The sequence below is a fragment of the Nestor notabilis genome, unplaced genomic scaffold, assembly GCF_000696875.1.
Source record: "Nestor notabilis isolate BGI_N333 unplaced genomic scaffold, ASM69687v1 scaffold15804, whole genome shotgun sequence".
In the NCBI taxonomy this organism is placed as follows: domain Eukaryota; kingdom Metazoa; phylum Chordata; class Aves; order Psittaciformes; family Psittacidae; genus Nestor; species Nestor notabilis.
In genome coordinates, this window is record NW_009925283.1 from 68,237 (window position 1) to 79,751 (window position 11,515).

The window sequence follows — 11,515 nt, forward strand, 5'->3', positions numbered from 1 at the left end:
GCACATATGATGGTTCATATGTACTCAGCCTTGGTCCAGCAGGGTTGTGTCTCTCCTTAAGTTATATTCTTTCCCCCTTCTTTCCTATGACTTTGTATTATTTTTGTTTAGATGAAGAGTCGTGAAGCAATGACTTTCTTTAGCTTAGCTCCACCCCCCATTAATACTTCTGCACCACTTTCCAGCTCAGACTCTGACTGTAATCTTGCTGCATTTAAGAGCCCATGTTTGACCCAATGAACTCTGCCAGCCAGAGGCAAAACTCAACACTGACTGCACTCCATCCTTTGCACCATCCTTGGCACACCTGTGAAGCTGGTGCAGGACACTTGTGCCCGCCCTGTGAGCACCGATATGCCTCCTATACCACTGAAACCAGCACAACTCCCAACTCACTGGAACGGGATTAAAAGGGACAGCTAAAGACTGTTGTATCTTTAGCAGGTCATAACAGATCAAAACCTCTAAGGGAAGGGAATCCTTTGGCTTCCCTGCTCTCCCAGTAGGTTGTCTGTGAGCAAAAAGTTACCCATTCCCTAAGCATTCTTGAACTTACTGGTTAAATGTTGCTACCAGCCAGCACAGCCTCCCTTCACACATTCCCATGCAAAATAGTGTCAACAGTCATCATAGTCAACTTGGTAGAATAAGTTTTTGCCATAGGCTATGTTACTTCACAACACCGTGAAGGATTGTGTCTACATACATGGCATGGTTCCTCCATGTGCCAGCTGCAATTATGTAGCTTAATGAAATGCATTTTTCATTAGGTCACAGAGAACTCTTGGCAACTTTGGCGTCTTTCAGTCATAGTTAAAGGCAATGCTTTATTACAACATCTCCTTGGAGGGCTAATCTATAAACCGGACTGTCCACCAGGTCTGGAGCTCTGAGACGGCTGCTCCCACAATGCCAGTGTCCAAAAAGCTCTCATTTTCATGGATAACATTGGCAATCCACATCAGAGACAGCCCTGTGGCAGGAAGGGACTGTGGCTCACTTTGTACCCTTGCAAGCTATCTCAGACATTCCTTTATCCACGACACTCACAGCAAGTATTTTCTATGCTCTTATGCTCTTTGCAGAGATAACAACAGTTTTGTTTTCCTGGAACAAGGAACAGACTGTGAACCTGGAGCATATTACTGAAATAGCTGAATATGTGAAGCAAGGCAGAATTACCATTTTGCAAACAAGCCTTTATTGTCCAGTATTGTATACACAAAATATCTGCATGTAAATAACATTTCTTCAGAGCCGGAGGCGGTACGAGTTTATGGCCGCGAACTCTGCTTATGTTTTCACACCAGGGATTTCAGGTTCAGATGGAGGCAATTCCCAGGGTTATATGCAGAGCACATAGCACCATATTTCTGATTATGACTAGTGAAACTACCATAGAACAAAAAAATCCCAGCAAAAGCATGTACTTGCTCAAAACCTAAAGAGTTTCAAAAGTTAACATTTATGCCTTGATCTTTAGGCTTGCAACACTAGGCTACAGTTGCACAAAAAAGGTAAGGTTTGGTCTGACATCATAAATGACAAAAGTGTTGGCAAAAATCATTGTGAACCAAGTTGTAGAGATAATTTGTTGTTGTTTCTTGCCAAAATGAAAATCCTCACAGTGTCATTTTGCACCAAGCCAAACATTATTTGACTGTAAATGAAACCTGTTATTTTCAGGTTCGGTTCCCTGGGCTGACGAGGTAGGCAGTCTGTTAAAAAAAAAGGCATTTTCATAGAACATTAGCATGAAATGTTTCAACTTACCCCAAGCATTTTCTCTAGTTTATTTTAGTCCTGGATTATGACATCTAGTGGATAGATTTATTTTTTTCAGTGAAGAGACTCTCTGTTCAAACTTTCACCAGTTGTCATTAGGACACAGAATTTATTAATAAAAGAAGCGTATTTTTGATTTGAATTGCTCCTGGAATGAAAAGGTTGTTACGGACTTATAATTTTTACAGGTCACCCCCAGCACTTTCAACAGTTCAGAAAAGATATGTTCCATAAAAGGGAAAATGAAGAAAGTTTAAAAACGCAAACCCACAACAAATGTTAATGGTGATTTTGTGCTAGATTCAGTGGAGCATCTGTTCAGAGTGTTTTAAGATGGTCTTAGTTGTTGCAGGCCACTCACTCCTGCTTATCTGAACAGCTTGAACAGGCAGGACTAAACAAATAAGCATTTCTGTTGACAAGCATATGTCTTAAACTATTTAAACAAATTACATTGAGTAAAACAACAAAGTTTTCATTGTCTGCTGGAAGTAAAATATTTTGATTTCAAGCACTTTTTCTTTTGAATTTAAGAAAGGAAGTTTAATTTGAGAAGTAACTCAACTGGGGAAGAAAAATCCAGCGTGTTTTATTTTGAAAGCTTCAAAATAAACTGTTGACTTTTTTATATACTGGCTCAACACAAAACAATCAAACCTGTGATATAAATTCACAGGAAATTTGGATGTACCCAAATTACACCTTTAGCTTTAAAAAACCTTACACCACTTCCTCCTAAGTAGCGCCTTCCCATCTATATATAGCCTAAGAGAGCTCAGGAGGTGGAGGTGATTCATGGGGCCACCTGTGTGCACACACTTGTCCCTCTTACATTTCCAACCTCTGCAGCTGCTCTTTAGGACACTTGCGAAACAGAGTTGACGCAGGGATCCAATGCCATCTTCCAGTCGTGTCTCAGGTTTTCTTCATTTTCCAGGGTTGGATGCACCCTGTGTTCCACAAAGAAGAACTGTGGGGAGAAGTTTATACCCCCTTCTTACAGCCTGTAGGTGTGTCGGCTGGGTTGTACCACTGTAGCACTATGGTGCTAAAAATTATTCATCTATATATCACACAGTATAATAAGTTAGTCACAATAAGTAACACTAATTTAAAAAAAATCTATCAAGGATTTTAAGTAAAGAGTGATCACAGACAACCTTACTTTAGGGAACAAAGCATATGTAAAAATGTCCCAGGCAATGTCTTTGCCTTTAGAGACCACTTCGTGGGAATGGAAAAATAACTCCAACAAACCACTGAGTAGTTTCTTTCTGTAGTGCAGAACGGCCACCGTATGTCCCTTCTGTGTCCTAGAGCACGAAAAACTCGTCTGAGAAGATAGGGGCAGCTGGTGGGATGATTAGCACATGTTTTGCCTTCTCCTTTCCATCGCTATCTGCAAGGCCTGCATAATCATCTGAGAGTTGTTCAGGATGTTGTATTCACTGAGGTTCAAGCCGGCGGTAATTCTCGTCAGTGTACCTGACCGAGAACATGCAGTAGGGGGAAAAACGACTGTTCAAATCAAGTTGTCCTTCCTCCATCTCTGAGCAACAGCGCTTGACACCTGCAGGGAAAGAAGTGACATGGTGTTTATCTCAGTCAGTGACAAGCTGTCCACAGCAGCCCAAAGAGGGGCGCTTTTCTATGGAAGGAAGTTTATAGGGCTTAAATGTACAAATAATGCAGGTCATGTATCCCCACCCCTGGTCAAGGGAACATTGTGTGTCTGACGTGATGAGGGAAGAAGGAAGTGAGGGATGGCATTGTAATGGTCATCTACAGCTTACTCAAACGTGTGCCTCATTAAATCCATGGATCAGTCAAGGATATCAGCCTGAAAGGGTACTCCAATAGCCAGTGCACTGCAGGTTTTGTCCTGAGCAGCTGGGACCATTATGTTCCCTGGCTGAGGGAGGTGAGTTGTTAGTAACAGAATAGAATTTGTGAGAAAGAAGTAAGAAACATCCAGAAACTCAGTTCCTGCAATCCTGAATGCAGTCCCAGGGGGCTGCCACCAGGATCCATCTCTGCCTTTCCATTCCTGTGTCTCCCAAATTCCTCAAAAGCAGAACTTTAGACTTTACCTCCCTGCTGCCAAGGAGAAAAGCAAATGCATCCTAGTAATTGACAGTAAAGGAGAGGAATACAAAGCAGGTGGCCTGGCAGAAAAAGAATGACAGGCCATGGGTATACTGATCTTGACACTGCAGGAGTTCAGTCTGAAAGGCAGGTTCTTGCTCCCCCACCATTCATACATGACACTATGCCTCCTCAAGTGTAGAATGAAATCCCTGGATAATAGACAATATATGTAGGGGTAAGTAATCTGAGAGCTGGGTCTGTCCTTGTAGGGCCACAAGAATGACATTAGTAAACACAGTAGCATTGGCAGGGATGGGGAAAAGAAGTTTAACTACTTAAAAGTGCTCCCCCATGAACTCAGCTATCAAAGTCAGCCAGCAGCAGAGAAAAAGGCTCTGTCTGAGTCAGAAAAGCAGGTAGCGATGTCTTTTGTTTAATGCTTTGCCCCTACTTGTAACTTACCAGGTGCTTTGTACTCTTGGAAGGTATCATTCACAAGGGGAAGAAAAATCACAATCGGACATCCTGGCAAATCTGAATCTTGGAAGATGTAGCACTCCTTCAGGTTTTTCTTGTCTTCCTCAGTCAAAGAAATTTTGGGGAATGGGATTTTCTGCTCTGAGTAGTATTTATACGCCTTATCTAGAGACTGGGGTATCACAGAAATGGTCAGCACTAGATTTCAATCTGGTTGTCTTAAAACCCCCAACTTGTTATCTAGTGTTAAGGTTTAGTGACTCAGATCCATAGGATAAGTTCCCTCTTATCAAGCGTTACTCCACATATAATTACCACAGATAGTAACCAGAATGCTAATCACAAGCTGTAAACACAATTTCAGTTAGAGAATACATCCAGGACACTGCTTTTTAAAAAATGGGAACAATTTGCAGAAGTTTAGTGTAAAGCATGTAGTTTTGTAAAGGAGTGAACCTGTGTTTAAATATATTGTATCAAATTAATTAGAAAACAACAGCAAGAAAATGTTTAAGGTACCTTATTACATGCTTGGAAGCCAGGAGATAAGAAAGTTAAGCTTGAATGTGCAATCATGTCTCTGCCTGTGCAGGCATTAACAGTGTTAATTGAGACTGATATTTTATTGAGAAAGTCTGAAATGCTAGGCTATACTGTACCTTCTCCCTGAAATGTTTAATACAATATCATGTCCTACTATGTACTGTGTTATTCACTTTGCACTATCTCATAATAGACACTCTAAAATAGGAAACAGTTTATACTAAAGCACTTAAAATTGCAGCAGCCTTTCTTTGTAAGATTAATCTAGACAATGGATGAGGCTGAAATGAAAAGTCAGGATAAATCACCTCCTCATCCTTATTCATCTTCCTATGCATGGTCTGGAAACCTGTTTGATTCAGCATAAAACAGAAAAGGCTCTTCCCATCATTCTGGAAGAGACCATGCTGATATCCTCTTGAATAATGAACATTCAACATGTTCATAAACCAGCAAGAGAGACTGCAGGAATGGCAGGAAGAGATAGGAATGGTATTAATCAGTACAGAAAAAAATGTAAGGGAATGCAGTAGTTAAAAACTGAACAGCCAAAATAACTACCAGTTCTAGGTACTACAGGCTAGACATTCACAACAAAAGGAGAAACAAGACAGGGCAATATTAAGATCCTCCTCACCGACGTATGTGATCCAGTAGTATAACTTAAATATATGATGACATCCACTTCCCTCTGTGGCCTTAAAAGTGGTGGACTGCTGGTATTGATGAAAAATCCAGCATCTATCATGCCCAGGTGATCAGAGTTTTCCATCAGCTGGTTGGGACGTGAGTCTAGCACAGTGTCTAAAAGGAAAGTTTTTCTTGGAATAATAAATGATTTGCAGGTATTTTGACTGGAAAAAGAAATGCAACATGGAACTGACTGTCCCAGAGGCCTGTTTAGTTTAATTGCCATACTATTGCAGTCAAATAGACATGGGAAGGACTGCAAAATGCCACCTAAATTCCTGTTCTGAAAAATCCTCTATGTTGAGTTTCCAGGCAACAAATTCCAGTAATTTGCCATATTCACTGGGGCCAGTAAACTACTAATAGATAACTTAAACCTGCCTTTCTTCATTTCAATCATTGTTTCATCTTTTATCCATTACTGATTTGTAGAACACAATATCCCCATCCCTTTTTACGTTTGGATTTATGCCTCTCCCTCTTCTTTGGGCTACAAAGCCACATTCCTTTCTACCTTTCTCTCATAGGTGGTATTTCCTGGGATTTCCAGTTGCAACTGAAGTTAGAAGCACAGTCTTGCTAAATTAAGCTTTTGTCCATGTTCGCTCTGCTATTTGCTACTTCAAATTTGGTTCTGTCAGCTGCAAGCCTACCCTCTCAGTTTGGAACACAGAGATCTTAGCTAAAACACATAAACACATGCTTATATTTAAGAAGTCTTAAATAGCTGGTAACAGTGAAGTCCTAATCTCCTCTCTCCATTCAGAAAAGAAATGTTCTTTCAGGAGATTTTTATTTCCTTGCAAAATCTCACAGGATTCCTTCTTAAATTCCCTACCCCAAAACCACCTGAAAATGATGCCTATTAAGTCCCCATTACCTTTCCATCTACAGAAGTGCTCATTCTCCATGTAGTTGCTATGCAGCTGGTAGCCCTTCAGGAAGTTGTGGTGCTGGGCCACGGAGAAGCGGTCGGTCAATGCTCCCCGAAGGGCACTGGACAGGGGGCCAGGAGGAGTGTACATGCGAGTCCGCAGCTCGTGGGGTCTTGTGGGCAACACTGGGTCTTCATCTAGAGGAGGGGAGAAAAACTGGTGAACTGGTTGTTAACCAGTGTTCATTTCTGGTTGTCCTGGTGTGTAGGAGATCTCGGAATGATTCATTTAACACACAAAAACTACTCTGAACGAGATGAGTGGCTGCTGGACAAACATCTGCTGATGGTCTTAGGCTTTGGCCTGAGGACAGTTCATCAGAAGCAGTCTTTAGTCCTGGTAAAGGGACACCTTTGAGGAAATTAGGCGATTCAGAGTGTCTTGTCAGAAAGTTACATATCCTCACAAGAAGATACCAGGAAACAGAGGCAAGCATGGAGAGAATGGCGGTGAAGCATATGCTTCCGCTTACTCAGATGGGCAACAACAGGGCACCACAGGGTCTATTTCAACAGCAGCAGCTTCTATCTGATAATCAATCACCCATGGCTACATGAATGTGAGCTTAATCAGTAGAATGTCAGCATCCCAGGAAAACCTGGGGCATACATTTCGTATTTAGAAACTACAGGGTGGCTACATGGCAGCATATGTGGGTGAAAAGTAGAAACAGCACGAGGTGTGGTTTCTTGAAATCACAACCTGCTTTGCCAGAACAAGTGGCTGACAATGCAGCAGGAAAGACTTGGTGGTTTCCGTGATTACGCAGATGTATGTCTTTGTTTTCAGGATGTCTGTAATTGTAGTTACTATCATATTAAATGATTCAGCAACAAAACCATGGTTTCTATATTGCTTCAGAAAAAACCCTCTGGGCCTCATTTATCTTTGTACCAGGATGAATCCAACAAAGTAATTCATGTATTCAGTAACAAATTAAAACCCCAGGAAATATTGGTTAAGCAGTTCATACTCAGGTTTATTCTCTGCAGATGCAGTAAAAATCACTATTCTCTGACACTGGTTCCAGGTTCTGTATGGCTGAGTGAGAATGTGCAATGCCAAAACACTTCCTGAGAAATGATGACCCCACTAAAACTTCCTCTTAAGGACAGAGCTTTTTAATCAGTAGAGTTTTAATAAGTCTAGTAATTAGACCAGCATTTCCCTGATTATCCTCTTCCTCTTAGCCTTTACAGTTGGAGGGGAAGTCACTATCTCTTAAGAGGATCGTACGATGCTGGCTTCAGTGTAGTTGCTAGGATGATACCAAAAGACATCAGAAGAATGATATACCACAAATGAAAAGCTTAATAAAGTCTCACCAACTTCTTCTATTCTGTCTTGTGTCCATCTCTTCCAGAAGTCCTCTGAACTGTGGGACAATCCCCATATTTGTAATAGGTTCACAGAAAATATACTGCTCCACATACCTGTAAAAAGGATTAGTGAACACAGGGACATGTTCTAACAAGAAACTTTTTTCCATTCTATCCTCACCTCCTGGATTAATTCTTGAATGAGTCTAATTCAAACATCTCTAAACTTTTGGGCTGTTAAATTCCTCTTAACTTTCCATGGCATTGGTTCAGGTTGTGCTGCCTTCAGTTCTGCACCTAACCTACTGCATGGGTCTACTGCACAGTAAAGAGAGAGAAGAATGGAAGAGAAGTAAAGGAGAAAAAAACACTTGCTTGAGAAGTGAAATAGGAGTTCAGGTAATGCAGACATCACAAAAACATCCTCTCTATCCCCGTCTTCCTTACTCCAGCTTCTCTTTTTCTGCACATGCTCTGGTCAGCTTTCATGCACCCTGACCTCTTTCACAGCAGGATGAACTGGCTCCTGGACTATTTGGGTTGCAAGAGAAGATCTCACACCGCAGCATGTAAAAGCTCACAGATGCAGGGGGCTCCTGCTCCACTGTTCACTCTTTTTGACACTTAGGATTGCTCCTTTCTGTCTCGCCACAAGAGGAACTAATGTCTTTATTGATAAGACACAATGCCACCATTTCATTTACCGTTGTAAATATAAATATGTGTTCTAATCAGTCTAACACAATTAGACTTCTTAATTTTCAGCAGGTGACAGAAGCCAGTAGAGCATACACAGTATGCAGAAAATTAAGTTCCCACTAATGGGCCAGGTAAGAAAGGCCAGCCCAAGTGGTAGTATTTTAAAGATATTCTTTGGTATTATGGACTATTTAAACATAACAGCTGAAACCAAGGACCTTCTAAGCAGCATGTGTGTAAGAGATGACTGAAACCAAACTCACACTGCTCTGTATTCACTTTCCAGTGATTGACTTCTTGGTGAAGGGGTATTATCATTTTTATACACAACCCTGTATATATTTTTATACACAACCAGGGACTGACCAGAGAGATTCAGAGACCCTTTGCTTCTGGTCTTATTTTCTGTCCTGGGCAGCCTGCATCTTTACTAGGTAGGATTCTCTGCATGGAGTTGAAGTTAAACCTCACAGTGGAAGCATAGCTGCAGGTTTCCTGCTGTCTCAAAATTTGCTGGAATGCATTCAGAGACAAATCAAAGGAATAACCAAAGTGGGAACTATTCCTTACAATGAAAGTATTGGGGAACTTCATCTACTCCATCTCTAATGTTAAAAAAAATGTACATACCAAGACAGTGATGAGAAACTGAAAAAAAAAGATGCAGGATTTTTTATTGTATTCTTTTGGACAGACTACTGCACATGTCCATTTGCCAGCAAGTGCTATCATTGCAACATTCAGTACCTTAGACCAGAAATATCCACCCTCTAGTTAGCAGTGTTGCAACCCTCCAAAGCGCCTCTGTGCCAGGACAACGCAATACATCACCTTGCAGGTAGCAGATCCGGGATTCGGGGAGCTTTTTTAACAAGCGTCCCATGAAGAACTCACTTCCGAAATGCTCTGTGCGAACGAATGCACCGTACTTCGGAAGTCCCACCTCGTAGGGGGTGAATTCCACCCACTCTGCAAAACAGCACAACAGGACTCTTAGTGGGCTCTCGGGTGAGTGTGGAAAGAGGGGCAGCAAGGGCATACATCAGTCTGACTTCTGATTGCTCTGCTGTGTTTGCCAAGCCTTGCTTACAAATGACAGCCTGCAGGGCCAGGCAGCTGAGCTCAGACACTGTGACAATGAGGGGGCAGGAGCGGTTAATGCTGTTCATGGTGCTGCTGCCCATGGCACAAAGTGCGTGCCAGGAGCACAGCAAGGCTCCAGCTCTTACACACCCTGTGTGCATGCACCAATCCAGGGTTCTCCAGCATGCACGAGGTTTCATTCTGCCCTTGCGTACACCATATCTAGGTGAAAATACTTCCACTGTTATCACTACAATTGATTCAACTTCCCTTGAATAATTTGGTTATGTGCAGACAGGTACTCAGCTCCTCAGAAATCAGTTTTTTATAAAAAGGCCAATTAAAGTCTTGGTGTGTAGTACTAGGGAAGACAGAACTAGAAATTCTCAGACACCCTCCTCAAGTGAAGTGCAGTTGTCTGATCTTAAGGTCTTTTCCAAACCTAACCATTCTATAATGATATGATATAAATGCAGTGTGAACAAAGACTGGGACAGAAAGGTCATGGACCATAATTTCCTTTTTGTTTAGAAGTGGTTCATTTTTTCACCTCGATTGGAAAAAATTTGATCTGAATTTCTTCTCTGCCTCTTCTCCTCCTCCAGCTGCTTCTCCTTGTGCAAAAAAATAATAAGAACCCGAACAAAGGAAAAGATTCAGCTGGGAGCAGGTTGGATGCTTTCCCAAACTTTACCATAAATACATGGTCTTTCTTCATATTGAAAATATAACTGGGCATTGACAAAAAGCAGTATTTAGTTCTCAGACAATTCCAATACTTTTCATTTTAGATGGAACAGATAGTATTTCGAAAATGGCCTTTCTGGCAGGATTTCCACTGCGTATGTCTAGACAGTGAAATGCTGATCTCAAAAAGCCCTTGTGTTAAAACTGTAAGGCATAGAAATGATAGTTATGTCTCAAGAAGCAACTAACACACCAGGACTGTTTTGTCCAAGTCCTACCAAGCAGAGAAGAGTGAATCCCAAGAGTCCATTTGCAGTTACAGCCCCATGTGATCTGAAACATCATTCTTACCTTTGAAATCGTTGGTGCTGTAGCTGTTCCGGACATTGACGGACACATAGATGGGCAGCGGGTTCTGGCCGTCACACAGTGCTTCTTGCTGTTCTGAAAGTTTGTGGGGGTCTTTCTGGTTTGAAGAAAACAGTTACATGAGAAGAGATGGAAATGATATTTGGTGGATTCAATGGCTCTAGTGCTGGAGGAGCCAAGCGAGTCTCTGCCCCCAGCACACAGGACGTGCCATAGCAACTCTATTGCACAGAGCACTGCAGGCACCCACCTGCCTGTGACAGACCAGTCTCCCAGGGTCTGTTCTGACTTTGTGTATGGGTTCACAAAGAGGCAAAGGGAGGGAAAACTACTTCTGTGTACATGTCTATACCTACTACAATGTACCGCCCTGGAAAGCAGGGAAGGGGCAAGCTGCCCCTTGGGATGAGGGATTCAGTGAGCAGTCCTTGCTCTCCTGGGCCTGAAGGAAGCCCTTGAGTATGTTGGCACTGAGTTTCCTTTCTTAGTACACAATAGCTATCACGGCCCTATCTTGCAAGGGGACTGGAATTTGGCAGCAAATCATTCACATCCCACCCAGCTTTTCTGGAAAAGCATATTCTCACTGAAGAGGGTTGTAAAAAACATAAAATCTCATGAACTGCTGATACATTTAGAAGCAGCTTGTTTTGGCAGTTTAGGGAGAGGTTAATGGTTATATAGCAACAGTCAGCACTGCTCAACAAGAAAGGAGTTTGGCTAGGCTGTGAGAAGGACCTCATCTAGCTGAGATTAAGAGAGGCAGCTATTCAGTTTATACCTTTCTTAATATGTAGTATTCCTCTCTGTATGTACTTATTTTCTGTATTTATATATATA

General features: G+C 41.8%; 1 protein-coding gene across 1 annotated transcript; it reads right to left on the minus strand.

Moving 5' to 3' along the window:
* Positions 1-3,148: 3,148 nt before the first annotated feature.
* LOC104404540 (cytosolic phospholipase A2 epsilon-like) lies at positions 3,149-10,781 on the minus strand (the record flags this gene model as incomplete). The annotated part of the gene is given in 8 exon segments (XM_010012993.1): positions 3,149-3,242; positions 3,244-3,355; positions 4,336-4,522; positions 5,531-5,697; positions 6,464-6,655; positions 7,844-7,951; positions 9,368-9,505; positions 10,658-10,781. Coding segments are annotated over 8 exon segments (1,122 nt in total), but the record flags the coding sequence as incomplete, so codon positions are not given.
* Between the last annotated feature and the right edge of the window lie 734 nt (positions 10,782-11,515).